General features: G+C 39.5%; 1 protein-coding gene across 3 annotated transcripts; it reads left to right on the top strand.

Moving 5' to 3' along the window:
* Nucleotides 1-9,157: 9,157 nt before the first annotated feature.
* Nucleotides 9,158-22,885, top strand: LOC111074348 (collagen alpha-5(IV) chain). 3 transcript variants are annotated; one of them, XM_041594619.1, is made up of 12 exons: nt 9,158-9,178; nt 9,413-9,554; nt 16,236-16,368; nt 17,644-17,975; nt 18,052-18,286; nt 18,349-18,897; nt 20,079-20,117; nt 20,189-20,395; nt 20,461-20,505; nt 20,581-20,622; nt 20,685-20,804; nt 20,880-22,885. In XM_041594619.1, exons 2-12 carry the CDS (start codon nt 9,531-9,533, stop codon nt 22,781-22,783), a joined length of 3,630 nt encoding a protein of 1,209 aa, XP_041450553.1. In that variant the 5' UTR covers nt 9,158-9,178; nt 9,413-9,530; the 3' UTR covers nt 22,784-22,885. The 3 variants fall into 3 exon arrangements, with proteins under 3 accessions (XP_041450553.1, XP_041450554.1, XP_041450555.1); XM_041594620.1 differs by having other exon boundaries at nt 9,160-9,178; nt 20,079-20,084; nt 20,246-20,395; XM_041594621.1 differs by lacking the exons at nt 9,158-9,178; nt 17,644-17,975; nt 18,052-18,286; nt 18,349-18,897.
* The last annotated feature ends 3,095 nt before the right edge of the window (nt 22,886-25,980 follow it).

A 25,980-nucleotide genomic window follows, 5' to 3' on the forward strand; every position in this document is an offset into this window, starting at 1 on the left:
TTGCGGCTTTAACTAAACTTAAACTGTGTGTGAAAATTGTCGAGCTGTTTGCTCGGATTTACTTGGCACCCCAGGGTTGATGGACAGGCTACAGTTGATAAATCCCCTCCGCATTTTGGAGCAGTCTTGTAATTAAATTTGATTTAAGATTCGTTATATCATGGGGAATTAGCATGAACAATCTTCCGAATTGTCCGAAATACGGAAGATTATAACACAAATATGTAGGCATTATAATATATATATATAGTTATCTAAAGAGATATACATTTAAGCAAATAAATTAAAATTAATATATAAATAAATTCAGCAACAAAAACAAAAAAAAAAAGAAACAGAAGACAGAATAAATTTTTGCTTAATTTCGTTTCAAAGATGTTTCAAGATTTTCCATTTGCATAAAATGCTGCTATCTATCCACATACGATAGTATAGTAGATACAATACGATACCAGACGTACAGTTGAGAACATCAATGCTACGACGAAGAACGAGAATCTAAAAAAGTTAATTTCCAAAAACCGACAGAACCGATGGCTGCTGCTGCTTCTGCTGCTTCATTAACAAAAGGCAATAGACCTGTTCTTAGGCGGCTGCGGCTGCTCGATGGCCCCAGAGATTAATTGCCAACATTTTGCATAATATATTCAATCAAAATCGAACGTCAATGAACGCGTAACCAGCCTCTACATTGAAATTAAGAGTTAAGACTTTCGATGGTATTTCGTTTATTTTTTTTTTGTTTGGTATTTGATGAGAAAAACCTTAAATCGAAACCGAGAGTATGCGCCTGCGATTACGCAAAACTCTTAAAAATAAACTCTTTTATAATAAATATGAGCAATGGACAGATGGACCATTAGATTGATTATTGTTTGTGCCACACGCAAAGCAAAGCAAACTTTCCTCTAAAAATCCACTTATTGCCTTGTCTTGGTGGCTGCTTCTGCTGGTAATCTATAAATATTGATTGAGTCTGCCGCGCGCGAAGGTCATTAAAAAGTTTGTAGACATTTTTGGGCATCATTGTATTTGCGAAATAGAACGACATTTGAATGTCAATTTACACAAATTGGTTCAGGGTAAGGAGAGGCCCATTAGGAGCGACTACTGCCGGCGGCTACTAGATTAACTTGTCCGCTTTAATCAATCGCCTAAAAGGTTTCCTTTTATGGTCCGCCACACATAGATCCTAAAGATCAGAACAGGAGAATGTCTCTCATTTGCTGACGTACATAATTAATGGCGTTTTTATTTGAATTCTTGTTTTTGGATGGGTATTTTTTCAGAATGTATTTTAAACAAGATTAAGCAAGGATTTTGTTTGGCGTTTGGGGTTTGGGGGGATTATAGTTAGTGTCTGTCTGCCAAAAGCAAGTTTCAATCCATTAATATATGCATCCCAATAAGTTGAAACATTTCCAAATGGCTGGAAGTTGAATGAATTTCAATGAGCATCCGAAAGCGGAAAGATATCTTTTGAAATATTCCTGTTCGGTTTTTGCTCGCTTGCAAAGAAAGTTCTTGGCCAAAACGAAAGTAAGAATACGAGTTTGCTTTAGCTTAAGGCTTTCTTTGAAAGTGAAACAAGTTCTAACAAGTTTTTCTTTTCAATTGGTTAACCACAAATCCATCAGCCGCTTAGGTCAGACCACCCGTTGATTTTTAGGCATTTAAAGTCTCACCTTTTTCGCATATATTGTCTATTATATGTGCGTGCGTCAACAAGTTCCTTGAACTTCACACAGTTACCTCCTAAAATAGAACAAGGGAGGGCAGACTGTCGAGGGAGAAGTGTCTTGTCTGTTATAGAATATTATATGACACAACAATAACCAGTATCCCTCCACAATGACCATAATTCTGCCTCTCTTTATCGAGATATTATCATTTTAAATGGCCAAAAGTCAAAAGCCCAAACCCAAACAAGTGGCCAATCCGGACACACAACATTTTGGGGGACATAAAAATAGTGCTGATCCACATCGTTAGATATGGTTTCTTGGGAGGAGCTTCAGCTGAAGCGACAATAACCATAACTTGTATGTAAAATACATTTCACAACACTCTTAGATAAGAAACTTGCCTAAAATTCTAAAAGAAAAGTCCTATTAACACTCCATCGAACCGATCGAACCGATCGAACCAGTGTGGAACGAATTCGAATTCGTATTCTAATTTATGCGCACATTTTGCTCAGAATACATTTTTTTTTTTGCCAAATGAACTTTATTTTAGCAAAAAATTAGAATGCGGTCTGTCTGTGCTGTGTGCTGTGTGCCAATCATAAAAGTTCGAGTAGTTCTTCTTGATTTTTTGATGGTTTAGCTTTTTCTGATTTTGCACAGCTTTTTTTATTATGTTCCGATATTAAGTAAGGTTTTTGTGCTAATGGCGCTCCAAAAATGCGACTAATTGAATTATTTCTATGCTAATTCTTCTTTGCTTTTATTTTTGAAATGGATCGTAAAATTTTTCGTGACACCCGAGCTGTGCTCGGGTGTTCAGAAATCACCGCTTAAATGCTGCTTAATTTTTGAACTAATCTTTACTTTATTTTCAGATTTTAAGATTAATGTGTGTTTTTATTTGTGCGAAACCTCAATGCCACTGGTTTTAATTTTTGCTTCAGTTTGAATTCCATTTGAGGTTTTTCTTGCGGTTGGTATTTCCTGTAGACCAGGTATGCACGTCGATAAATCATCGTTGATAATTATCTTAAAGAGCAGGTGTGGTGTTTAAGAGGTTTTGTTTTGTTTTAAGATGTTGATGCTCTTTTGAGCGGGTATGGAATTTGGGGTTGGTATGCTTATAATTGGTTTTAATGATATTATTATGGCTTTGGCATTTTACTTAGGCGAGATCTATAATACGAACGAATTAAATAGTAAGTATTTACATTGTATCCTATCATTTTTGTGACCCACTGTAGGCACACACATCAAGACACACTTAAAGCAACATTCCCTGTGCATTCCCTGTGGATCTGCAAAATGGAAACGGAAATGGCCAAACATCAACCTCTCTTACTATCTCCCTTTCACTAATTACAGATGTCTTAGCTTAGTTTTCCGAGATGCACAATTCACAAACCACAATAAAAAGCATTCCCTGTGGGTTTGCAGTGTGGCAAGAGGAATTGCCAAAATACTAGCGGAACTTTGACACATTCTCTATCGCTTGCCATCTGCCTTACACTAATTATGTCTGCTTGCCTGAGAGGCAGAGATTCTGTTTCAATTAACAACGAGAGGGAGAGAGCGTAGAGTGAGAGTTTGAGTAAATGCCGTCTGCTCCCGCGCCTTTGCAGTCAAAGCTCAGAAATTGTGTCGCAAGGCAACAGCAAAATGTCTCTCATGTTCATCATTGCTCGCCTGTGATTGTAATTGTAGGTGCTGCCTGCTATTGCTATAGCCCCTTGGCTCTGCCCCCTGTAAGCTAATCTCAAGCTACAATCTCAAGAGACATACGTAGGTAGCCGGTAAAAAGGCTCTGTTTCAAAGACTTTAAGCACAAAGCAACCTTTCAGATATGGGCCTTCTCTTTAACAACCCACAAAATTCCACTAAAAGGTTGAGCCCGACTCACTTTTGTTGTTGTTTGAGTTTAATTTGGTTTCATAAATCAAACAAATGCCTCCGCTTATAAATTAATAAATATTTATAGTATTAATGCTGTGGCTGGATTTTGAAACAATATTTAACATACTTGAGCGAATATTTGTGGCCAACATAAGCCTCGCTTAAGCTCTGGTCAAAGTGTATCTCGCACCCATAAACCCAAATCGAATCGAATTCGAACCCCAAACGGAAGTACGAGTATATACTACTACAATATGGAACCACCTCTTAGGAAGTGGCTAAATCTCTGGTTTTGGTGTCGCAGCAAAAGTCTTTTGATTAATTGCAACAACATGAAGGAAATTTGTTTGCAGTTTTGTCCGGGGCATGTTTAACCTTCATTCCACATCCCCTGCACCTGTAGCACCTGTGTAGCCCCGCCCTCATCCATCTAAATTTTAGCTATAATTTCAGATACATGAAGTTTTTATGTGTGTTCTCTCCACTCCCCCACCCACCATTCCAAAGACTTGGCAACAATTTGTATGCAAATGATTTGTTTATGTCTGTTAGCAGCTGCTACTACCAGCAACCTCTACCTTGGCCAAGACAGAAACAGAAACAAGTTCTGGGTGTCTGATATCATTGATAAGATGGCCAATGGCCAATGGCCAAGGGGATTATGCCACCGACAATTGCGGGCTGTCACTGCTCCCGACAAACAGACAGACAGTCAGGCAGACTGGCAGATGAGGCTCTACTGTCATTTGTCTTTGATATTATCTTGAGTTTTAATTGGCCGCAAATTCTTTTTGGCTCAAGTGAAATTCTCACGAATTTTTGTAATGGGCAGTGGACCGGTTAACAGGAGCGGTTGTAAAGTGTCAAAAGTTGGGCCCAAGAGAGGTCTGAAAATGTGTGTCAGATATTTGATGCTGTGCTGCGATCTTATGTATGAATATTTTCTTAGAAAGTTGTATAATAATGCTGCAGAATCTTTTGTAAAGATTTTGAAGAAATGTAGGAGTGTTAACATACAAAAAGAATGAACTATTAAGGTAGATAGATCGTACATTTAATACAAGTCGCGCGTCATGCTGCAGTTCCCCTTGGTCGGTTGCTAATCAAGTATTAAAACTATGTGAAAATATTATAATGAAATTCTAAAAAAATTTTAATTTGTTCGTAGGTTCCATCAACTAATAAATTCTGTACCTCTTTCTACTCAATCCGCTTTTGTTCAAGTGTAAAATTGGAGTCTTTTACACTCCCCAAATAATATATGCAAAAGCTTGAAAAAAAACTCAGAAATTATGTGAAAATAAGTAAATTCTTTAAAAAGATATATTTTCCTACCCATTTGCCCTCACTTCCCTACTGTTTTAGCTTCAGATCACGTCATAGGCCTTTGGTTTGGTACTTTTGATTAATACAAAACTTGACTAATGCATTTTTAATGAAACACCCAAGTGACATCATCCAAAATTGGTTCGAATGGAGGCACAAATTCTACAAGAACTTCTAGAAGTAATAATTTTATCTGCGTACCAGCGAATCTTACATTGTTTAAGCTTAGAAATATTCCCAACGAATTATAAGATATAATTAAATCGTAAATCGTATCTCAGCTTGTTTAATTTGTGGCTACCCAAAAAGATATTCCAGCGGATGTATATGTATCTACGGATCTGCGTATCTGTGTGAGGCATTCGGGCATTCGTTTCCCTTTCACTTGGAGGCCATTCATTCCACAAACTTCTCCTTTCAGCAGCTGCAGCATGACATTTAAGGATTACGGACATTACTTGGGCGTTTTTTTAATCAAGACAAAAATTTAAAGCAACGTCCGGAAATGCCACAAAAAGAACACACTGGAAAAAAAGAGAGCTGTGGAGAGCAGGATTTCATAGTTGATTTCATCTCTGAGATTTCACAAGGGCAACGGGGCAGGGAGTCATTCAACTTCGGTTACATAAGCATTCAGCATGAGCATCGATGATGCGTGCAACTCGGAATACTCGGAAGCAGCTGCAGCAGGAGTAGCAGCAGCAGCAAAGGGACACTGGCAATGCGTGTAAGAGTGTCTCCCGAATTGAAGGTCAACGAATGCCACATGCAACACGCTCTGGATGGGGATCAAGGGACTTGCCCTGCACGCAGGCAACATGACTCATTCGATTCGGTTGAACGATTTATGGACTCCGATTAAACGCCTTTTTGCATTCCCGCAGCCAGGCATCACCGACTGATTGCCTCTTGAGTCACAAACCCAGTGACATTTGGTATTTACACAAATAAAACAAAAACAACTCTGCCTCTGCTGCCTGCCACACTTTTCTGTCTCTCTTTTTTATGGTGGTAGGCTTTCTAAATTTGGTCACAAACTGTTGGCCAATCTGCGTGGCTTTTGGTCGCCGCGAATTCTGTTTTGTTCCAACACGAAATATTGATCTTGTGGGGGGCTGGCTGGGAAGCTGCGTAGTTCAAATCGAACTTGAGAGACTGTTTGGCTTGTTAAAAACGTATCTTAATGTCGGATATTTCTATTTCGATTTGTGGTTTGATATTTCTGCCACTTTATGAATTTTGATCAACTCTAAATTTAACTCGTTTTGCGACTGATGATAGCTAAATATCTATTGGGTTTTCGGTGTGGTTTTGTTCTCCTCAAAGGTCGTTTCCGACCAACACAGCCAACAGCCTCCGATCGTGTATTGTGTGATGTGATCATAAAATTGTGTGGGGGCTGAAAATTCGCAACAAAAAAATATATATATTATATATACAGCAAAAAGTATACCTACTATATTTAAATTCCATTGGAGCTTAAATTTTTGGTTTTAAATACAATTTAAATATATATGCTATACAATTTCTTTGTCCCTTTTTTGCTGATGCCGAAAAAAACACTTGACTCACTTTTGCCGTTGGCGTTGGTTTCTTTTTTTTTTTTTTGATTATCTCCAAATTATGTTTAATAATTTAGCACTCAATGAAGCAGCTGTCAAAAATGCATTTACATATGAACTAAAGTTAAGACAAAGTTGAAACGAAATATCAGTTTTTAAATGCTTTACTTTTGTTTTTCCTGTTTTTGTAAATTTTTAACCACTTTTGGGGCACAGTTCGAGGCTTGCAATGCAAAAAAAAAATACTTAAAATATTTCAATAATGCTCTGCAAATGTCGAAGGCTTTTCAGATAGTGGGATTAAAGAGCACGTTTTCAGGGTTAAGATACTTGGCACGGCAAAAGGAATTTCGAGAATTTGTGCAAGTGTTTTAGTGTTCTGTGGAATGATACTTTAATAAACTTCCAGAAGGTTTATTGTTCATTTTACTGCAAGATTAAATTTGAATAATAATTATTGAAGGTTCGGAAGTGTTCAGTCAGTGTCAATGTAAGCCTTCGCCTCAAGAAACATTTAAAGGAAGAAACATCAAGCCATGGATCCGTGGTTTTTTTCTCAGAAAAGGATGACTGCTTCCTGGAAAGCGTGCGCGTAGTCATTGCCACGATCTAAAATATGTAAAAAGAAGCTACAGCTGATGTCCTTGAATGAATCTCTTTTGAATGATAGTCCAATTTCATACTGTAATATTTCTGCAAAAAATGTCCTATATATTTCCATGAATAGCAATAGCCTCGAATGCTATACGGTTCAGGGACCAATCTGTATTGCCTTTGGCACATTATTTCTTTTAAAAATCCCACGTGTGTGTGCATCTTTTATACGAATACTCGCACCCATCGATATCCCCAGCTGCGCTGCATGATGTGCATGCTGTGTGCCCCTACGCCAGATACGATTTCTTTCTTAATTTTAATCGTTAACAATATGTATAAAATGTCTCGATTCGATTCGAATTTAGCCTTGACTTAAACATTGTCATTAAATTCATCCTGTTTTATGCGCCCCAGTGAGCGAAGAAAAAGAAGCCGATTAGTTTGTGTGTCAATTGCTGTCCTCAAGAGCAGCAACAGACTGAGATATTTCCCGCAGCTAAAACCGTAAATTAATCCGCACAAAAGTGCGTTAAATGTCAGGCAACTCAACGTGAAAACATTCGTAGTCCGCGTCTAAGCGGATTATCAAACGGAAACGTGTCGGAAAAGGTGTCTCAATTATGGCCAAATGGATTAAAATGTAAGTTAGGCAATTTCCTAGACTAGACAGCATTCTAGAGGTTAATCTCTACTGTGGCTGGCTACTGTGTGTCGTGTCTGAGTTCATTTCAAAATATAGAAAAAATATATATATAGAAATACCATTGATCAATGATTAATTCTAATAATGATGGCCGCCTCTTGCATATCAAAGGAACGAAAAAAATTAGTATACGGAAATCAAAAGATTTCTCGTGCAGCCAGTCGTTTATGCTTGATTTTTTTTTTGTGATATCCAAAAGCTTTAATTAAATCAATAAACCAACTAAATAGTAAGAGAACTATCAGAAAATAGCAACAAATATCTATCCATCCATCGATCCATAGCTGAAATATCATTTTTCGATTAGGAATAAACTTAAATCAAACTAAAACACGAAAAACTCGAATTTTCAATTAAAAAAAAAACTGAAAACGTTCTGCGGGACAAACAAAACACAAAACAATAAAACATCCAAAAAAAGAAGATTTTAAACTAAAAAAAAAAAAGAAGCTAAATATCTTAAAATATTAATGAACCCCCCTCTGAAGAACCTGAAAGTGAACTTAAATTCTTGGGACACGCAAGCAGATCCTCCCCAAGAGAGGATCTCAAAGAAAGAGAGTGATCTGAGAGAGTTCTTTCGGTGAAGTGCGAGATTTATCAAGTATACGATCCGGTGTTCCGGCTGGGAGTTCGTTCAAGCTCATCGCTCTCCTCGGCGCTTGGACAAATAAATTAACGAAAGCCATGAAGGGTAGCTTTGAGCGTCGAATATTAGTTACCCTTTAAGCTCGATGGGTCCTATGATCACTCATATGATTTAGGCAATCTTTTTGGGTTGTCTTTGGCAAACTAATATATAAAAAATTTTCTAGAAACCTTTTTGAGATATCTATGGTCTTAAGAAGTGTCTTTGCGAAAGGTTTAGTAGCAGATCTGCTCTCAAAAGGTCTTCGGGTCTTTACCTCAAAACCCCTCGGAGACATCCTCGTGGAACGTTGCCTGAGTAACGGTAAATCAGAACCTACATTTTCCTGAGGGTTGTCCACACAGAGATGTGCTAAATATGACAATCTGTCCATATAAATAGATAAAACAAATGCCTCAAACAGACGCATATATCGACTCAGATATTGATGCTACTCAGTGCCCATTATCGCAATCATAATACCCTCTTTACAGGGTATAAAAATCATATGTTTAAAACCCGTTCCACTCACACACGCACGCACTTTAAGCCACAAACGCAAGCTCTGGCTCTGACTCTGACTCTGGAGACGCGCTGCTGCGGCTGCGACTGCTGCTCTCAAGTACATTTTTGTTGAGCGCGTCTTGAAATTCGATTTCAGTCTGTCTTTATTTTTTATATTTGTGTTTCTTTTTTATTGTTTTGTTTTGCGTCTGCCTCTTGGTTTATATGGCTAAGACGCGTTGCGTTCATCTTCAGTTCGTCCAGATCGGTCACCACGGTATGAGCTCTAGTTTAGGCTCCCCAAAGTAAATACATACTCAAAAGATTCCAAGAGATCTCATAAGATCTCTCACAAGATCCGTGATCCATCTCACATGCAAGAACAAAACAACCAAGAACTGTACTAATTGCAAGGATAAATAAAAAAAAAATAAAAGAAAACCGAAAGGAAAAACTGTATAGTGTGAAATCTGTGTTCAATATATAATGAATATTTCTTCTCTTTTTCAAGATTGGAAATTGGATAACTCAAGTTTATTCCATTTGTAAATTTTATAATATACCTAAATAAATATTTACTGGAGCGTTGCGTTGTGTCAAATATAAAAACTTAAAAAATTCGTTGCAAAATGGCGCGTGCAGTTTGTTGCATGGTGAGTTAAAAAATAAAATAATAATAACATTTTTGAATGTGTATAAAATATATATTTAAAAATCTTTAAAAATTTGAGGCAGGATATTCAAAGAAAGGACTATAATCTTTTTTGAAGATTTACGAAAATATTTTCTTATAAGTTTTTAAAAAAATTGAAAAAAAATTAAATAAAATATTTAGAAAATATAATTTCTATATATTTTTTTCGCGTTATTTCGAATTATTCTCCAAAAAGTTCAGAAATTATACATTTTATAGATATCTTTTCCTATATATAGTTCAAATATTTTTGTGTATTTCCTTACCTTATTTCATAATTATTGAACTCCATTCCGGTTGTCCTCAACACTTGGCAAGTGCTAAAATAAAAATCAAACAAGAGAACCAAATAAATAGAGGGAAAAAATGCGTCTGACTCGAATATTTGATTGCAAACAAACAAAAATGCGATATGCATAGCAACAACTACCCGCAGTTAAGATTTGAAGGCTTCGAGAGTACATCAGAATGCAGCAAAAGTACAGACAGAGAGTACTACTACAACTACTCATAGCTATAGTATTTGTAGAGCCCCCTTACTCATTAACGAATGATTCCAATTTCATATCCACAGAGATGACTTCTGTGTAGTACAAATTTGATGAGCAGACAGACAGACAACAAGTCCGGGTCAAATTTTGTTACTATTTTCGGTTTATTTGCACAAGTATTTGCTTGAATGCAACTTAGTTGAAGGGAAATGAATACGTACGAGAGTGGCAAATAAATGGTCTGTACGAATCATCAGGCCCGGCATTTTACTAGACAAACAAAATACGAATACCGGCAATTTCGTAAGCGTTATTCGATGAGTAGCACCAGTATTTGTTTTAGCCGCAACGCAAAACGTCTTGCCCATGTTTTTACCCAGTTTTTGTCATTGAAATCCAATCGATATTCGTAATTTGTGAAGTTTTTTTTTTACATAGAAGATGCGTCAATGGCCAAAAATGCGCCGACACAACACAAAAAACAAAATCAAACAAAAGCTAAGCGAATTTCTGCTTAAAAGTGAGACATAAATTTGTATTAAATGCTATTATCGGAGGGGATATGCAAATGATTTTGAATCATTTGTTACTTTTTTTTGTGGGGATTTGTGATTGTGGGTTTATTTAAAGTCAAATGATTTGCTTAGTTCCGTTTGAGTACGAATTTTGAGAAAGTTGCGGTACAATCATATGATATTTAAAGTCAAGGACTTGCTTCATTAACAAACAAAAAACTATCCAAAAAGAGTGTTAATTTTATTAAAACCCCAGCAAATTCTTAGATAATATGCAACCAAAGTATGCTAATTGTCTGAAAAGATAGAGATACCCAAAAATGTATATATAAAGTGTCATAATGATGCCGCGATATCATCTCCATTTCGCACTAGAAACAAATTTTTGTTGGCTTTTGGGAATTCTGTCACCTGTCAAAAGGCCCGCACTTGCCCCTCTCTGTCTCTCACAGACACACTCCGGGGTCCCTTGACCCGTTCTTTTCCAGCTTAGGGTTAAGCTTGTGGCTCAGAGAATTTATCACGACAGCATGCGGCTTATTTCTGTCAGACACGTACGAAAAAAGAGTGGTAGGAGCAAAAAGATTGTTTATGCCCTGCGGCAACAAGCGTTGACAGGCCATCGTATCATTTTGGCCCAGAATTCTGGGATTTCTTTAGCGTTTCGCTCCCACTCCTAAAGCTGAAGTTTGTTTGTGGAATTTTAAAGAGTGTGCAGAATTTTCATCTGCTATTTGAGAGGCAGAGATTTAATCGGACGGGACACAGTAGTAGGCAAAGAGTTCTGTTTGAGTCATAAAATGTAAGTACTCATGAGTGGAGTGTCTGGCATTCATAAACAGTTTGAAATAAATTAGGGGGATTTATTCGGTTGTAAAAGAGAGTGTTAAGAGTGTTAAACATGTGCGACATTGTATGGGTTAAGTTTACAGTTAGCGCAAGCCAAAATAGAACATTAAAGAAATACATCAAATTTAAAAGAGTAAATTGGCATCTTCTTCCCGGTTTAAAGTTCTGTTCTTTAACCTCTTACATAAGAGTTCATAGAACTTTAAGCCACGTCCCATTCACTTTTATTGCCCACCCATTCTAAGCATTCTTTTCGTTCAAACTCTTCATCTCCATCGGGTTTTTTTTCTTTGCGTAACTTTCGATATTTAAAGACTCCCAAAAGATTGTGGTTTGTCTGCCACTAATATATGGATATCTTGACTAATTTTAATATCAAAATCTATAGATATATAGAGAGTGTGTGGTGTGTGTATCTATAATGAAAAATCTAGAAATGCAAATGAGCTTTTGTGGTGATTGCCAGCCAGCGATTAGGAGAGACAAAGGCTGACTGTTGTTGTGGGCAGAGGAGGAAGTCTTCGTTCGCTCTCTTTGGCTTGAACGAAAAATGTTATGCGAATGTCCACAAAATGCCAAAAGTTGAAAGTAAAAGTTTTTTTATTTTTATTTAAAGTTAAGATGATGTCACTCCCAAAACTAATGTATAACTGCATGCCAGAGTATTCGAAACGGTTTATTTCTTAATTATTCCCATAAATCTATTCTGATTTGGAAAGGGAACGGAAGTCCAGTGACAGTTAAATGTACATTCCATTCCCATCATTGTTTTTGAGAGATCTGTTGTGGAATGAACTCCATTAGCTTTTGGTTCTGCTCTGGTAGAATACTTCTAGACACTGCTGCTAATTAAAACAACTCGCTGAACTCGAACTTGAAAGGTTCCCCCCCAATATCTGGTTCGACCTGTTTTTCAATCGAATTTTTATCGATCGAATCAGATTTTTTTTGGGCAGATTTTTATGGTGGGTTACAAAAGTTTGCCAAGTTCTAATAATTCTTTTGTCATCGCAACTGATGATATTTGTTGCCGGGTAAGGCCAAAGCGCTCATTAAAAGATGTTTGTTTGACATTTTTGTATGCCTTGTGGTTCATGTTAATTTTTTTTTCGATTTCACAAAAACGAAAGAAATTTCACAATTTCATGCCAGCAGGCGCAGGCGCAGCGCAGCGCAGCACCCGAATGAACGAAACTGCATCCCACAAACTTGTGTCATCGATTAAGGTCAGAGATTCCCCGCCGCATAATCGGTTGCATTTTTTTGTTTTTGTTTAGTTGTTTATTAAACATATTTCTCTCTGTTCGGATGCATATGGTCCCATGCCAGATTGACCTTGAAACGTATTGAATACTTGAGGTTTCGCCTCTAAAACCGCCAAAGGGCAAAAAGCAGTCAAGAGTCTGGAGATGGAGATGTCTTAACCGGTTTTGTTTTTGGAGCCGCCGGAATGATCATCATCATCATCATAATCATCGAGAAAATGTTGTAGCTGAAATCATGTTAACAGAAAAAGCAACATCTCTGGTGCGTGCAAATAAGTCGATTAATAAATTTTCAAGTTATGCAAAAATGGCAAAAACTTGGCAAAAGATTCATTGGCTCATTGTAAGAACGCTTGAAGCTTGATGCATGAATTCGTTCTCAAGGCGTAGCGTTCTGTGGCTTTTTGGGTCATGCCGCCACAGAGTTAGCCACTTGTCTTGGAATGATCTATGTGAGCAACGCCTCAGACCTGACGTGCCACTTGATTTACGGCATTTGCAACTCAAACTGAAATCCAAACTGAAACTCAACTAAAAGTTATGCCTCTTCTTTTGTGTCTCTTTGTGGCCCACATTTTTTTCAGGCTTAAAGTTTGGCTTTTATAATTGATTGGAAATTGATTTGAGGCTTGGCAGCAGCAGCAGCAGCCAGCCAGCCCCCATTCACTTAATTGAAGTGTAGACTAATTATTTATAACAAATGAATTTATCAGTCTGTGGCCTAACCCAAAAACAGGGGTGCAAACACTAAAGCAATGGATCAGGGGTAAAGTTTGAAGCATTTCTTGGAAGGAGTGGATGGTCTTGTCCTACAAAGTCAAAATGTAACGAAAAAGCAAAACAAAAAAAAAACTAACAAATACGCCATTTACATTCCATAAAATTTTTCCTAGAACAATTGATTTTTCATTGGCTTTTCAATAGAAAACATGTAAAACCTCTTAAACGTTCATTCATCCTTACAGAGCTTATTATCCATACTTTTTAGACCTTTTTGGGTAACATATGCCAGCAATTTCTGATCAATTTTGTGTGGCATAAAAAGTACCCTCTATAGCCCTACTATTCCTTGGATGGACACAACACATAGTGTCAATCATTTTGCCACACCTGCAGCTTATCCCGACTTTTAAGCCCCAAAGAAAACTTTCAACACGTTTGTTTTCCGGAAAAACTTTTCAGCTGGTGCCTGCGAATGTAATCAACTGTCGATAAACGAAGTTAAAAATCAATAATCTCATGAAAATTATGAAAAACTTTTGTAATACACTCTGAAACCAGCCCTCCCTGAGACACTCACTCAATGATTCATTGAACTCTTTGCCCGAGGCTTGAACTTTATTTATTATGAAAAATGTGAGCCCTCCCAGAGGCCTGCCATCGGGGGTGTTGGAGAGATAGAGAGAGAGAGAGAGAGGCGGAGAACGACCTCTGTTGTCAGCAGCTGTTTGATATTATGGCATAATAAATTACAGTCTTTTTTTATTGATATTTTTCATGGAGATATGGGAGCAGCAGTTGATTTGGCAACAATTTAAACTTGAAGATATGCCAATCAAAAGACAGTTAGTTGCATATGTATGTATACGCACCAATCCGATACGATGCCACCAATTTGCATTAATGAGATTTCATATTTCGATGCCGTTTTCGATGGTCAAATAAATTTGTGTGTTTTATGAGAAATTCATTTGTCTTTTGTCTTTGGTTTCCTTCACATGGTTTGGTTTTCATTTTATTTGCCCCCACAATAAAAAAAAAAACTAGACAAGAAATTATTGACCTTATCCGCAAATCTATGTATAGCGGGTGTTAACCATTGTTATCCAATATAATTACCAGGCATCTCTTTTTAACCTTAAGATAAACCCGCAGAGACACACACAAAAGTCAATGAAAAAAAAAAAACCGAGACAACGAAGTTTAGTTACCCTAGGAGGAGATTATTTTATGTGTTAAAAGATTGTGCAGGATGAGAGTACGCTTTGGGGAGATTTCTAGGTAACGCTTAGCTAATTGTGATCGTGAATCAGAGCTCGAAAATACTTTACGGACACAATGCAATGTGCGAGAAGAAGAAGACAAATTCGATTCGGTTTTTGCAGACAGTGGGTACTCTTGAGCAATGCGCCCTCTTTTTTTTTGTCTCCTTTTTGATTTTGTTTCGTTCGATCCACAGGCAGCCAAAGCCTCCGCAAAGCGATAAGCTTTGTCTCCCACACCCACAACAACAACAACAACAACAACAAGAAAAAGACACCTTTGCATTTGCGTGTCTCGTGTTTTGTTGTTGTTATTGTAAGACAACTTCATTCATGTTCGGTCGCAACTGAAAATACAAAGCAGAGAACGCAAGCGCAAAATATTAAAATTGAGATAGGAGATCGGGTTGGCGCTTGATTTTGGTTTTTTGTCAGTGAGCAAATCGCATTGGAAAAATAATTACCAGGCATCTCACTAACCTTAAGACAAACCCTCCAGACACACCCACACACACACACACACACACCCTCATCGAATCGATCGAAGAGCTGATGGAGGCACATAATTAGAGGCTGATTGAAGAGGAGGCTCTCAATCTATCAAAGATCATAAACCAATCGAACTATTTTTGTATTTAGCATAATGTGAAGGTCTTCTTCGTGTGACTGTCGTCTTCCTTCTGCCGCTTAGAGACATATTTAAGAAATATGACTTGATTGCGTTTTATGAATTCTACTAAAACAACTCGTTTCTGATAAGGAAATGGTCAGGCCACAAAGCCGGAACTGTGTATTAAATTAAGTTAACGACATGAAGAATTTATGCTAATCCAAGAACAAACCAAAAACTTTAACCAATCGAAGTTAAGCCCTGGATTATGTGGCATACTTTCCATGAATTTATTGATTATAATCACTTTTAGTGAGTGCCACTCCAAAATGTCGACAAGTGCATTAAGAACTCGGTTAATTGTCCATTAAACTGTCTGTCAGTGGAAGCCAAGCCAAACCACAAGTTTGGTTTTCAACTTTAAGTCATTTTAGCAAGAGTGTCTGACATTTTTCGCAGCGACTGTGACAAATCGAAGCAAATTAGCATATAAAATCAAGTTCCAGTTCTAGTCTTAAATCGAAAACCGTCTGCTGTCAAACCGTTTTTTGACGAGTGAAGCCACAAGAAGGAATGCTGTGCTTTGATTATTTTATGCCTTTGACATTTGGGACATTTTTTTTTTTTTTTTGGTAACGAATTGAACCGGATCTAAATGGGGCTGCTGCGGGGATGGTACGAGACTGTCGAAACGAGCTCAAAACTTCCAAGTTTTTTGTGTTGGTTTTGTTGTTGTTGTTGTCTGTTTGAGTCATCCATGTCTCATATGCAAATCCAAAGGCAGAGTCAAAACCGTAGTTAAAGTCTTACATTTTGAACACTTTGTGGTCTGAGTGTGCGTGTGTGTGTGGGGGCGTGCGTTGAATGTGACAAATCTTTTCAACAGCTGTTACCATTAATCATTTTTCTTTTGTGATTTTTTTTCCAGGTCGTCGCTTGCATCTTCTTGGTGCAATGCGTTTACTCTGCCAAATTCGATGCAGAGAATCGTCGTCTTATACTCGATATAAACGATCAAAAGACAACGAATACACAATATTATTCCTCAAACTTTGACACAAGTAAGTGACGAACACGTTAACCCTATCCTCCCCGTAACCATTGCGCCGCTGTCTATAACGTTGTAATAAGCCTGCTTATAAATTCCACTCCAAAGAAACATACAATCCAAAAAAAAAAAAAACAATCCATTAATTTATGTAAAGTATTTTCGTAGAACCTCCTTGTATTTGTAAACTATCCTATGAAAACCCCCCACTATCCACCCAACCATTCCATGCAGTTTAGTTAGTGTTTTTTTCATAGATAAAACCAATTTGTTAATTGTAGTTGTTAGTACTAGTAGTACCTTAGTCTTAAGTATTTGTATACCCTCTACCAACCCACCCTACCACCCACTACGTTCCTCATCAGAATGTCCTTTGTAGTATGTTCTTTTGTAGCAGCTTTACTAAAAATTTCACCCCAGTAGAAATCGTAGACTCAAATTGTAAATATATATATATATACGCTCAATCAAATCAATCAATCAAACAACCATTTATCTATCTCTCTCTCTCTCTCTCTGTCACACTCTATATGTCTCTTTTCCTTCTATATGCAACTATCCCTCTTTCTTTTACATACTTTTCTTGATGAAAACATGAAATTTTATATGAAAAAAAAGCTTTGCATACTCATACTCTCCTCTCACAACAAAAACAAAAAAAAACCCAACAAAAAAAAAAATAGTAAAAAAATTTTTTTACAAAAAATAAAACTCAACAGCAACTCAACTCAACAACAACAACAGCACACAAAAACACCAACATTTTCTATATACTATTTAAAAACAAATCTCATATGTCTAGGACTATTCCTCCAAAGGCAATTTAATAATAAGATGTGTAACGAGGAAGCCCAAAAAATGCTACAATGCAAACGAGCTAGTTTTATGCTAGTTTGAGAGCCAAAGAGAGCGTTGCCATTGGAACTTTTCTCTGAAATGAAATAGAAAGCTAAAAGAAATACTACAAATTTCTGCATGTTTTGCAGCATCTTATTATTAAAATGTCTGTGGTTAAACGAAACCTTTGCGGCGCATTGTACGATAGTTCTTTAGGTTCAGAAGAGAGTCAGTCAGGATGTTAGACGATATCGATAGATAGATATATAGATTCTTAGGGATATCTAATACATTTTACAGGTTTTGTCACACACCAAAATCACACACACACACCACAAAACCCAAAGTTATACCTCTAAAAACATTACTCTTTCAACAACAACAAAACAAACAACAAACCAAAAACCACAACAAACAAATTCGTAAACGATCGAACAAAAAAAAAAACTAGATGCCTATCGTTATGGCTATGATGTGGGAAAGACAGGGAACTTCCATCACGAGACCCGTGGACCCGATGGCGTCACCTATGGCTGCTATGGTCTGATCGATCCCTATCATCTGCTCCGTGCAACACACTATGTGGCCGATGCCCATGGCTATAGGACTGTGGAGCCAGAGAAACCCGTCGAGACATTCCCGCCGCATTTGTACAATGAGACGGATGGTGGTCCCTCGGCGCCAGGCATTCTGTTGCAGTGGCACGAGCTCTATTTCCCCATTGGATGTGGCAAGTTTGCCGACGGCGCCCAGTCGGGTGTGCCCTACTTTGTGGAGAATGATGTAAGGATGCGAAGGAGGACAAGGAGAACTCTGTCTCTAGATCAAATCCTCACTGATATATGTATCGATCTTCTAGTATAAGAAAAAGGAGGGTAGCAACGATGCCATACCCTCGTTCTCGGTGAACATTCCGGTACTGAAGGGTTCCGACCAGAAGAGTCTGCCCATCCACAAGCCAACCGGTCCGCTAGTGCCCCAGGGCACAGGACTCTTTGGCACCGACAAGGGACACACGCATCGCGAATATCCCGGGGATCAGGCGCCATCCTTCCAATCAGTGAATACCCTGCTACCGGGCAGCAACAGCAACAGTGAGAACTGATCTCTCCGATCCCCTCCCGGCCACGGACTCTAGTCTCTCGTGTTCTTTTAGATGATGGCCAATACAAGCCGGATAGCAATCCCTATAACCATGTGGTTGGTCCCAACGGCGGCAACGGCGGTAACGGCGGTAACGGCGGTAACGGCGGCAGCGGCTCAGGAGGCGGCAATGGAGGATTCGGTGGATTTGGGCCCAACGGCCCTGGTGGTCCAAAGGGAAACAACGGGCCCAACGGTCCCAAAGGCCCCTTTGGCCCCCCTGGTCCCCCTGGACCGCCAGGTCCCTTGGGCCCGGTCGGCGCGGGAGGCGGAGCCTCAGGAAAACCGGTATACAAGGATGGAGATCGCACAGGATTAGGATCGGGTCAATATAATGCCAATGGCGATGCTACTGGTGCCGGCAGCGGCTCCGGTTTTGGCTCGGGCGATCGCTACAGCACTGGCAATGGCAACGGCGTCGGTGCTGGCGATCGCTATAGCACGGGCAGTGGTGCTGGAGTCGCTGCTGGCGGCAGCTATCGTCCTGGCAGTGAGGGTACCTACACGAGCACCTACACGCACACCGATACCGGTTTTCCTGGGGCCATTGGATACGTATCAGGTTAGCCTTCCATCAACAACAACCCCACCTGGAGATCAAAATTTGAACGAGCTGTGGAGGATATAGAGAGTATATAGAATAGAGTCTTCTACTCATGATTGAACTTTAAGAGCGATACGATCCCCGAAATGTTCGTTCAAATTTTGCTTCTTTCACGGTTCTTCTCGTAGTTCTTTAAGCGATTCCCTTAACTTATGTTTATGTCTCTTCCTAGATGATAATTATTAAATTAAAATTTTAAACTATTTTAAGATTTACTTTCGTTTACTTTCAGCCAAAGATCAGCAATATAATATTGTATTTTTACACAATTTTCTTTTGATATTTATTTTTTTGGCAAATATTCTTTATTCAGAAAGCACCAAAAACACACACCGATATATACTATATGTTTAGGCGATAATAGGGCACGATTTTTATTAGAGCACCTCTCTCTCTCTCTCTTTCTCCCCCCCCAAAACGAGCGCACAAATTCCACAAACTATATATATCCTATATATATGTATATCCTTTCTATATATTTTATATGCACCGAAAACAAAATAAGTTGAAAATGAAAAGAATTTTTTATACAAATTCTCATTAAAAAAAAAAAACAAAACAAAACACTGATATATGTGTATATATATATCAATCATGCTTGCACCGATTCTTCAGAAATACACACACACACACATGCACACCACACACCCCACACACATACACATACACTTTCATATATTGTACAATAATTGCACCTTATCAAAAAAAAAAAGAAAGATAAATACTTGCTTGAGCAAATGGAACAAAAACTAACCCAAAGAACTCCTTTAATTCCTTTAACACACTTACAATCGATATATCTGTATATTTTCGATACCCATTAATCAATTTCTGGTCTAATCTAAAACCCATATGCTATATAGATATTGATACTAACAAATCATTATCCTTGATATATTTTTTTTGCTGCTTTTGTTGTTATGATTTTTTGTGGTGTCGGTTGTCGCGGACTCCCCTCTGTTTTTTGTTCCCTTATTTCTGTAGCACTTTTTTTGTATTGTAATTTAGTTACTGATTACTGTAGTTAGTGATTAGAGTAGCTAGTAGTTGTACTAGTAGTTAATTTGAATTGAAAACCATTTTATGAACTGTTTACTAATCGAACGATTTTCCAACCCCCCTACGCTCTTCCCCACCAGACAACGGTAATTATAGGGGTGAAAGTGGACGTTACAACGGTAAGCACACAAGCTCTACAGATCCTTTCGAGTAGCGTACTCATATATATCCTTATTTCTGCGCCTGTTAGGTATTAATGATGGCAAATATTATCACGACGATTCGGGTAAATATGTTCACGTTGAAGGCCCCACCGGTCCGCCAGCACCTCCGTATGTCCACATTGTTGGACCCGAGGGCGGCTACGGCGGTGAGGGCGGCAATGGCGCCGGCGGCGGTGTAGGACCAGGCGGTCCCAATGGCCCCAACGGCCCCGGAGGACCCAAAGGACCTGGAGGTAAGTAAAACAGGGAAAGGACGCATCTATAGGATGATTCTCTAATCTTTGGTGACATTTTGTAGGCCCCAACGGCCCCAACGGACCACCCGGCCCACCTGGACCACCTGGTAAGCTTGAGAAAAAGAATCCATAGTCCTTAAGGATCTCTCTGACATTTTCTGTTCGAATCTCATCAAATCTAGGACCTCCCGGGCCTAATGGACCTACTAGACCCGGACCTAAAGGTAGCTCTCAGATTTAACTTCATTTAAAAATAAAAAAAAAACTAAATGAATCCTTTTTAAAGGACCTTTCGGACCACCCGGCCCTCCTGGCCCACCCGGCCCTCTAGGACCAACCAGACCAGGCCCATATGGACCGCCCGGCCCACCCGGCCCCACACGCCCAGGACCTCCAGGCCCACCAGGTGAGAAAACCGAATTCTACTCATAAAATATGACCACAAAAATAAACACCAAAATTTGTTTTGTTTTTCCCCAAGGACCAACACGCCCAGGACCACCCGGCCCACCAGGACCCTCGCGTCCTGGCCCACCAGGACCTGACCGTCCAGGCCCGCCCGGACCCGACCGCCCAGGACCACCGGGGCCACCACCACCAAACAACAACCGTGTGCCCACAACCACCGATCCCAGGCATTCGGACAAGGACACGCCCGGATACCTGCCGCCAGATCAACCCGGTAAAATCTCGATACCACCCCCACCATCCTACTCACAAACCATTAAGATCGAACCACCCGTGATCAATTTCAAACCCAATTACGAACACAATAGCGATTATGTGCAAAAGAAAAATCCGCCATCCAAAACCACAGCAAAGCCACCACTAACCTATATTCCTCCTTCTATCCCACAACCACAAAAACCTCAACCACCTTCCCAACACCATGTTCCTGTTCCCGTTCCCGTTCCCAATGTTCCTGTTCCCGTTCCGCCATACCAAACGACAACGATTGTACAGCCAAAGGTCCCGGCTATCATTATTGAGAAGGATAATAGGCCACCAGTAACAATCGGTAATATTGATATCCATACAGTACCACAGAGACCATACACAACACCCGCACCGCCCACTCCTGCAGTGGTGACACGATACGAAACGACTCCACGAACGACTCCCAGACCTACTGCCTATCAGCCATCGACTGCCAGACCTACTGCCTATCAGCCATCCACACCCAGACCTTTTGAAAAGGTCTCCAGTCCACCCATACAATACCATACGCCACAGGTGCCACAACAGCCAGCACCGTACAGACAACCCCCCGTACAGCAGACGAGGACGACGACAACGACGACAAGACCACAACAATCCTATGTTGTTGAACCAAAAGTAACGCCACGTCCCTCTCCACCATTGCATGTGCCTGCGTATCCGAACAGCGGCGACACCTGTGTCTGCAGCGATAAGACGCACCACTCATCGAAAACCACTCAAAGCACCACAAGCACCCACTCCTCTACCACTAGTAACAACTATCCCCAAAATCCTGCTTCCGTTGACTTTAACAAACAATTTTCCGGCTTCAATGGACAAGCGAACTTTGGCAGCATAATCAATGCCATGTCACTCACACAATTGCCCGTGATACCCCAAGCACCCGGCCAGCCGGCCTTCTATCCGCCGGATAAGATACCCAAGGGTGCTGTCATCGCTCTCATGCCGGTGGTGATCCTGCCACAGGAGTACTACTCAAATTGCGATGAGAATTCCATATACACAAGCGGCAAGCAGCAGAACAGCATTGTCGATCCCTTCCCGCTGGGCGTACAGCCAGCGGCCATACCGAATGCCTTCAGCCTGCATTCGGTGTTCACGGGTGGCGCGCCCAAGGATCAGTGCATGTGCCCTTGCTCATGCACACAGAATTTGCCCAGCAGATTGCACAAGAAACGCGAGACGAGCGAAAAGGAGGCCACGGAGGTGAAGGCCGAGGCCGAGGCGGAGGTCAGGGTTGCTGCTGCTTCTGAGCAGGCAAAAGTTGAGATTAAACCTGTTGCGGCTGCCTCTATAGAGGCTAAAGTAGAGACTCCAGTCGTTTCTGCTGCCTCTGAAGAGTCGAAAGCAGAGGTTAAGCCCATTACTGCTGCCTCTGAAGAAGTTAAAGAGGTTCTACCAGTACCAGCCGCCTCTGAGGAGGTTAAGGTAGAGGTTAAACCCGCTCCAGCAGCCTCTGAGGAAGCTAAAGTAGAGGTCAAGCCAGTGGCAGCCGCCTCTGAGGAAGCTAAAGTAGAGATTAAACCGGTACCAGCAACCGCCACCTCCTCCGAAGAGCTTAAACCAGCCGCCTCTGAGGAAGCTAAAGTCCTCGTTGATCCTCTACCAGTTGAAAAGCTCAAGGAGACAAGCGACGACAAGATCAAGGTTGAGACTACGAACTAAGACAACGGCCCTGACAACGCCCTGACGATGCGAAAAGAAAACCCTCTCCCAGATCCCGCTTTTAATCCCGTTCCAGAATCCTCCTCCCAAACCTCCCAAACCTCCCACTCCCGAAAAGAAAACTAATCCAATTTCCAGTCTTAGCGTCTAAGTGTTTTGAAGTTGAAGAATCCATTGATGTGTTCGCTTGCTTTTTTATTGTTTCTTGTGTTAAAACTGCCTGTCAAATCGTAAACGAAAATAGTTCCCACTTAAGAGAGCGATGCAAAATGTGAAAGAAAATTGTAAAAAAGAAAATTGTTTTGTGACATGTTGTTTATTATGCATTTTGTGTATTCTTTTATTATTTTTTATTTTTATGATTTGATTTCGTTTTATTTCCTTATGTCTTTACCAACTTTAGTTTTTAGTTTATTTAATATCTACTCTAATCAACGATTGAGACGGAAATATTGAATTGTTATATGTCAAGAGAGCAACTAAATGAAATTAAATAAAAATTAAGAAAAATAAAAAAACGAGTCTTACTGGAAGAGAGCGGGCGGGCACAATGAGAGGGAGCAGCTTAGCCAATTTGGCACGAGAGTAGAATGTGAGCTGAATGGAACAGTGCTATATTCCTTTTGGTTTTCCTTAGTGGATCATCTAGACTAACGATTTCGATCAGCAGTCAATTGGTAATAGGCAGCAATGTTGAACAAAGATTTTGGAATCCCTTGCCAAATCACCTTCGAAGGCGGCCAAATCCCTTGTGAGGGCATCAGTGCAGAAAAAGAAACCTGATCCAAGCGACTCCGCTCTGAAATCGCATCCAATCCCTAGCAATAAATTGTTGTCTTTTCTTTAATTTGAATACCATTGGGCAGAGAATTCTCTACCGAATCTGCAATGGCCTGCTATTCCAAGATCTCTAAAGTCAAGAGTTGTTATATTATAAAGATGAAGACTCTTATTGTTCAACATTTCTCACTTCTCTCCCCCCCTCTCTCTCTTATTGCGATGGCAATAGTGGCGCCACACGCCGTATTTTCGTGTAACTTTATTTTAATGAATACAAATGGACGTACTCAAAAAAAAGTAAACCCCTAAAAGTACACTCTGAACGTTTTAAATAGAGATTATGTAAAATTATTATGAATGTAAAATTCGGACTTACTTTTGGGAATGCCATTAAAAAAACCATTTTCCTCACTGAGTCGTGGCCCCATTTTAGGTTTTTTCTGACTGAAGCATGACGGATGCAGCACGCTGTTTTTTTTTATTTCTTTTGGCAACAGAAAATGCAACAGAAAAATCACTTTTAGCTAGAACACGCCCCGAAAATTCCAAAAATAAGGCTTTCCCAGGCCAAAAAACGTTGCATATTACATTCCAAGAAAAAGGAAAATATATAAATCTTTTTGGAAAAATAAGTGGGAATTCTGTTCAAATTTTCGAGAATGCCTGACTTTTCTGTGAAATGTAGATATATGTAGAAGGTCTCTGTGGTAGGGTCTTCCCTTGGTCGAGTTATTTTTCTTGCAAACTTGCTATTTGCGTTTCCCGCCGCTTATTGTGGCAGTATTTAAATGGTATTCAATGTAAAATTCTGGTTATTGAAATCACAGAAATAAATCAGAAACAAGAGAGAGAGGAGGGAAACCCAGAAAAATTGGAAATGAAAACGGTTTATTCTTTTTTTGTTTTTTGAAAACTCTTTTGCTGTTACTATGAGTGCTACGAGTGGGTACAAGCAGACAGCTGCAAAAACAGAATATACCAAGTACTTACATATGTATGGTATGCCTTCTGAGGGACCGAGGATCAGGGACAGAGGATTAAAAAAATAAAAAATTCATGCAGTGCAGAAAATGCATAAAGAAAATGCGTACGTAAACGCGAACGCGACTAGTTCGGGAGACTCGGTAGAATGTAAAAAGAAAATGCATGCAGACCAAGGGACCGAATGCAAAAAACAAAATAGATGCAATATGCCAAAGGCGGATGAAGGAACGAGCCAAAAAGGGAATGCTGATAAGGCTTGTGTTCTCTGTACTTTTTGTTGTTGTTGTTGTTTGACTCTACTTCTTAGGTGCCCAATGTCTTCTTTCTCCAACCCAAAAATATCTTTAAACAATTGTTTTACCTTTGCATAATATTTTGCCTATGGTCTCGCCTTGAAATTGATGTGTAACCCAGTTTTTTGGTTGGTGTCTTTGGATGGATTTTACGACTTTGTGACAAGTCAATAGCTGAAGTTTTGTAATGCCCGCATGGTAACCCCCATATAACATTTCACACATTGTTTCTATCCCACTTTAAGGCGTGGTCTCTTCTTCAGTTTAGGGCTCATCGGTACTTGCATTTTTATGAATGAAACTTCCACAATGATTATGAAATCTAGATTCTGTTGGTTTTGTTTAAAAATTATGCAAGACCAAGCCACAGCACACACACACACACACACACAACACACATACCATTCGAGTGTCAAGTTTTGTAAATATTTGTGCAACAAACTTTCTGTGGATAATTGGAATTAAAGATATACTAAGCAAGCAAAGAGCGGCCCACTTGAAAGAAATTCGATCTGTGAACTGTGGATAAACAAAGTGAGGATTATCGAAGCGGAGGTTGTTTCGTTTCGTTTCGTTTCGTTTTTGTTTTGTTTTTTTACTATTTGTGTTTGTTAAAGTTTTGTGAAAGATAAATAGCTCTACGAAAAAATTAAACACGCACTGACTCCAAAATGAGGCATTTATTTTGTCACTTTGCGAATATTATTATTTAATAATAACAGATAATCACACACAGAAAAGTGCCTAGAACCGAGTATCATTTAGGGTTGCAGTTCTCTCAGTCTCTCAAACAGAAGTTCTCTCCAGGTACGAATCGTTTTGGCCATGTTTACATGACGTATGAGTAATAATACTGAACTTGAGACAAACAACAAAACAAAACAACAAAAAGTGCGACAAGTGCGAGAGTTCGCGGTGGAAGTGGTGGTGGAAGGTGGCGGTGGTGGGGTTGGGTTCGGGTAAGTCTTTGTTTGTCTCTGTCTCTGTGTGTCGGTATCGTTGGCTGTATCTTTGTATCTCTGCTAGAGGGGGGAGGGTAAGCGCGCGACTTGAAGTTTGAGGAACGTAGCAACTCAGCCGTAAAATGAAAAATATAAATTGGCCTCTCCGTCTGAGAAGCAGAATTATTTAACGTACAAC

Source organism: Drosophila obscura, unplaced genomic scaffold (genome assembly GCF_018151105.1).
Source record: "Drosophila obscura isolate BZ-5 IFL unplaced genomic scaffold, ASM1815110v1 contig_30, whole genome shotgun sequence".
In the NCBI taxonomy this organism is placed as follows: Eukaryota; Metazoa; Arthropoda; class Insecta; order Diptera; family Drosophilidae; genus Drosophila; species Drosophila obscura.

What these genes read in the sequence shown, in the direction of transcription:
- LOC111074348 (XM_041594619.1), top strand. Translation starts at nt 9,531, where the DNA reads ATGGCGCGTGCAGTTTGTTGCATG. An exon ending in GGCCATTGGATACGTATCAG is followed by an intron (nt 18,898 to 20,078) that starts GTTAGCCTTCCA and finishes CTTCCCCACCAG; the next exon opens with ACAACGGTAATTATAGGGGT. An exon ending in TGAAAGTGGACGTTACAACG is followed by an intron (nt 20,118 to 20,188) that starts GTAAGCACACAA and finishes TGCGCCTGTTAG; the next exon opens with GTATTAATGATGGCAAATAT.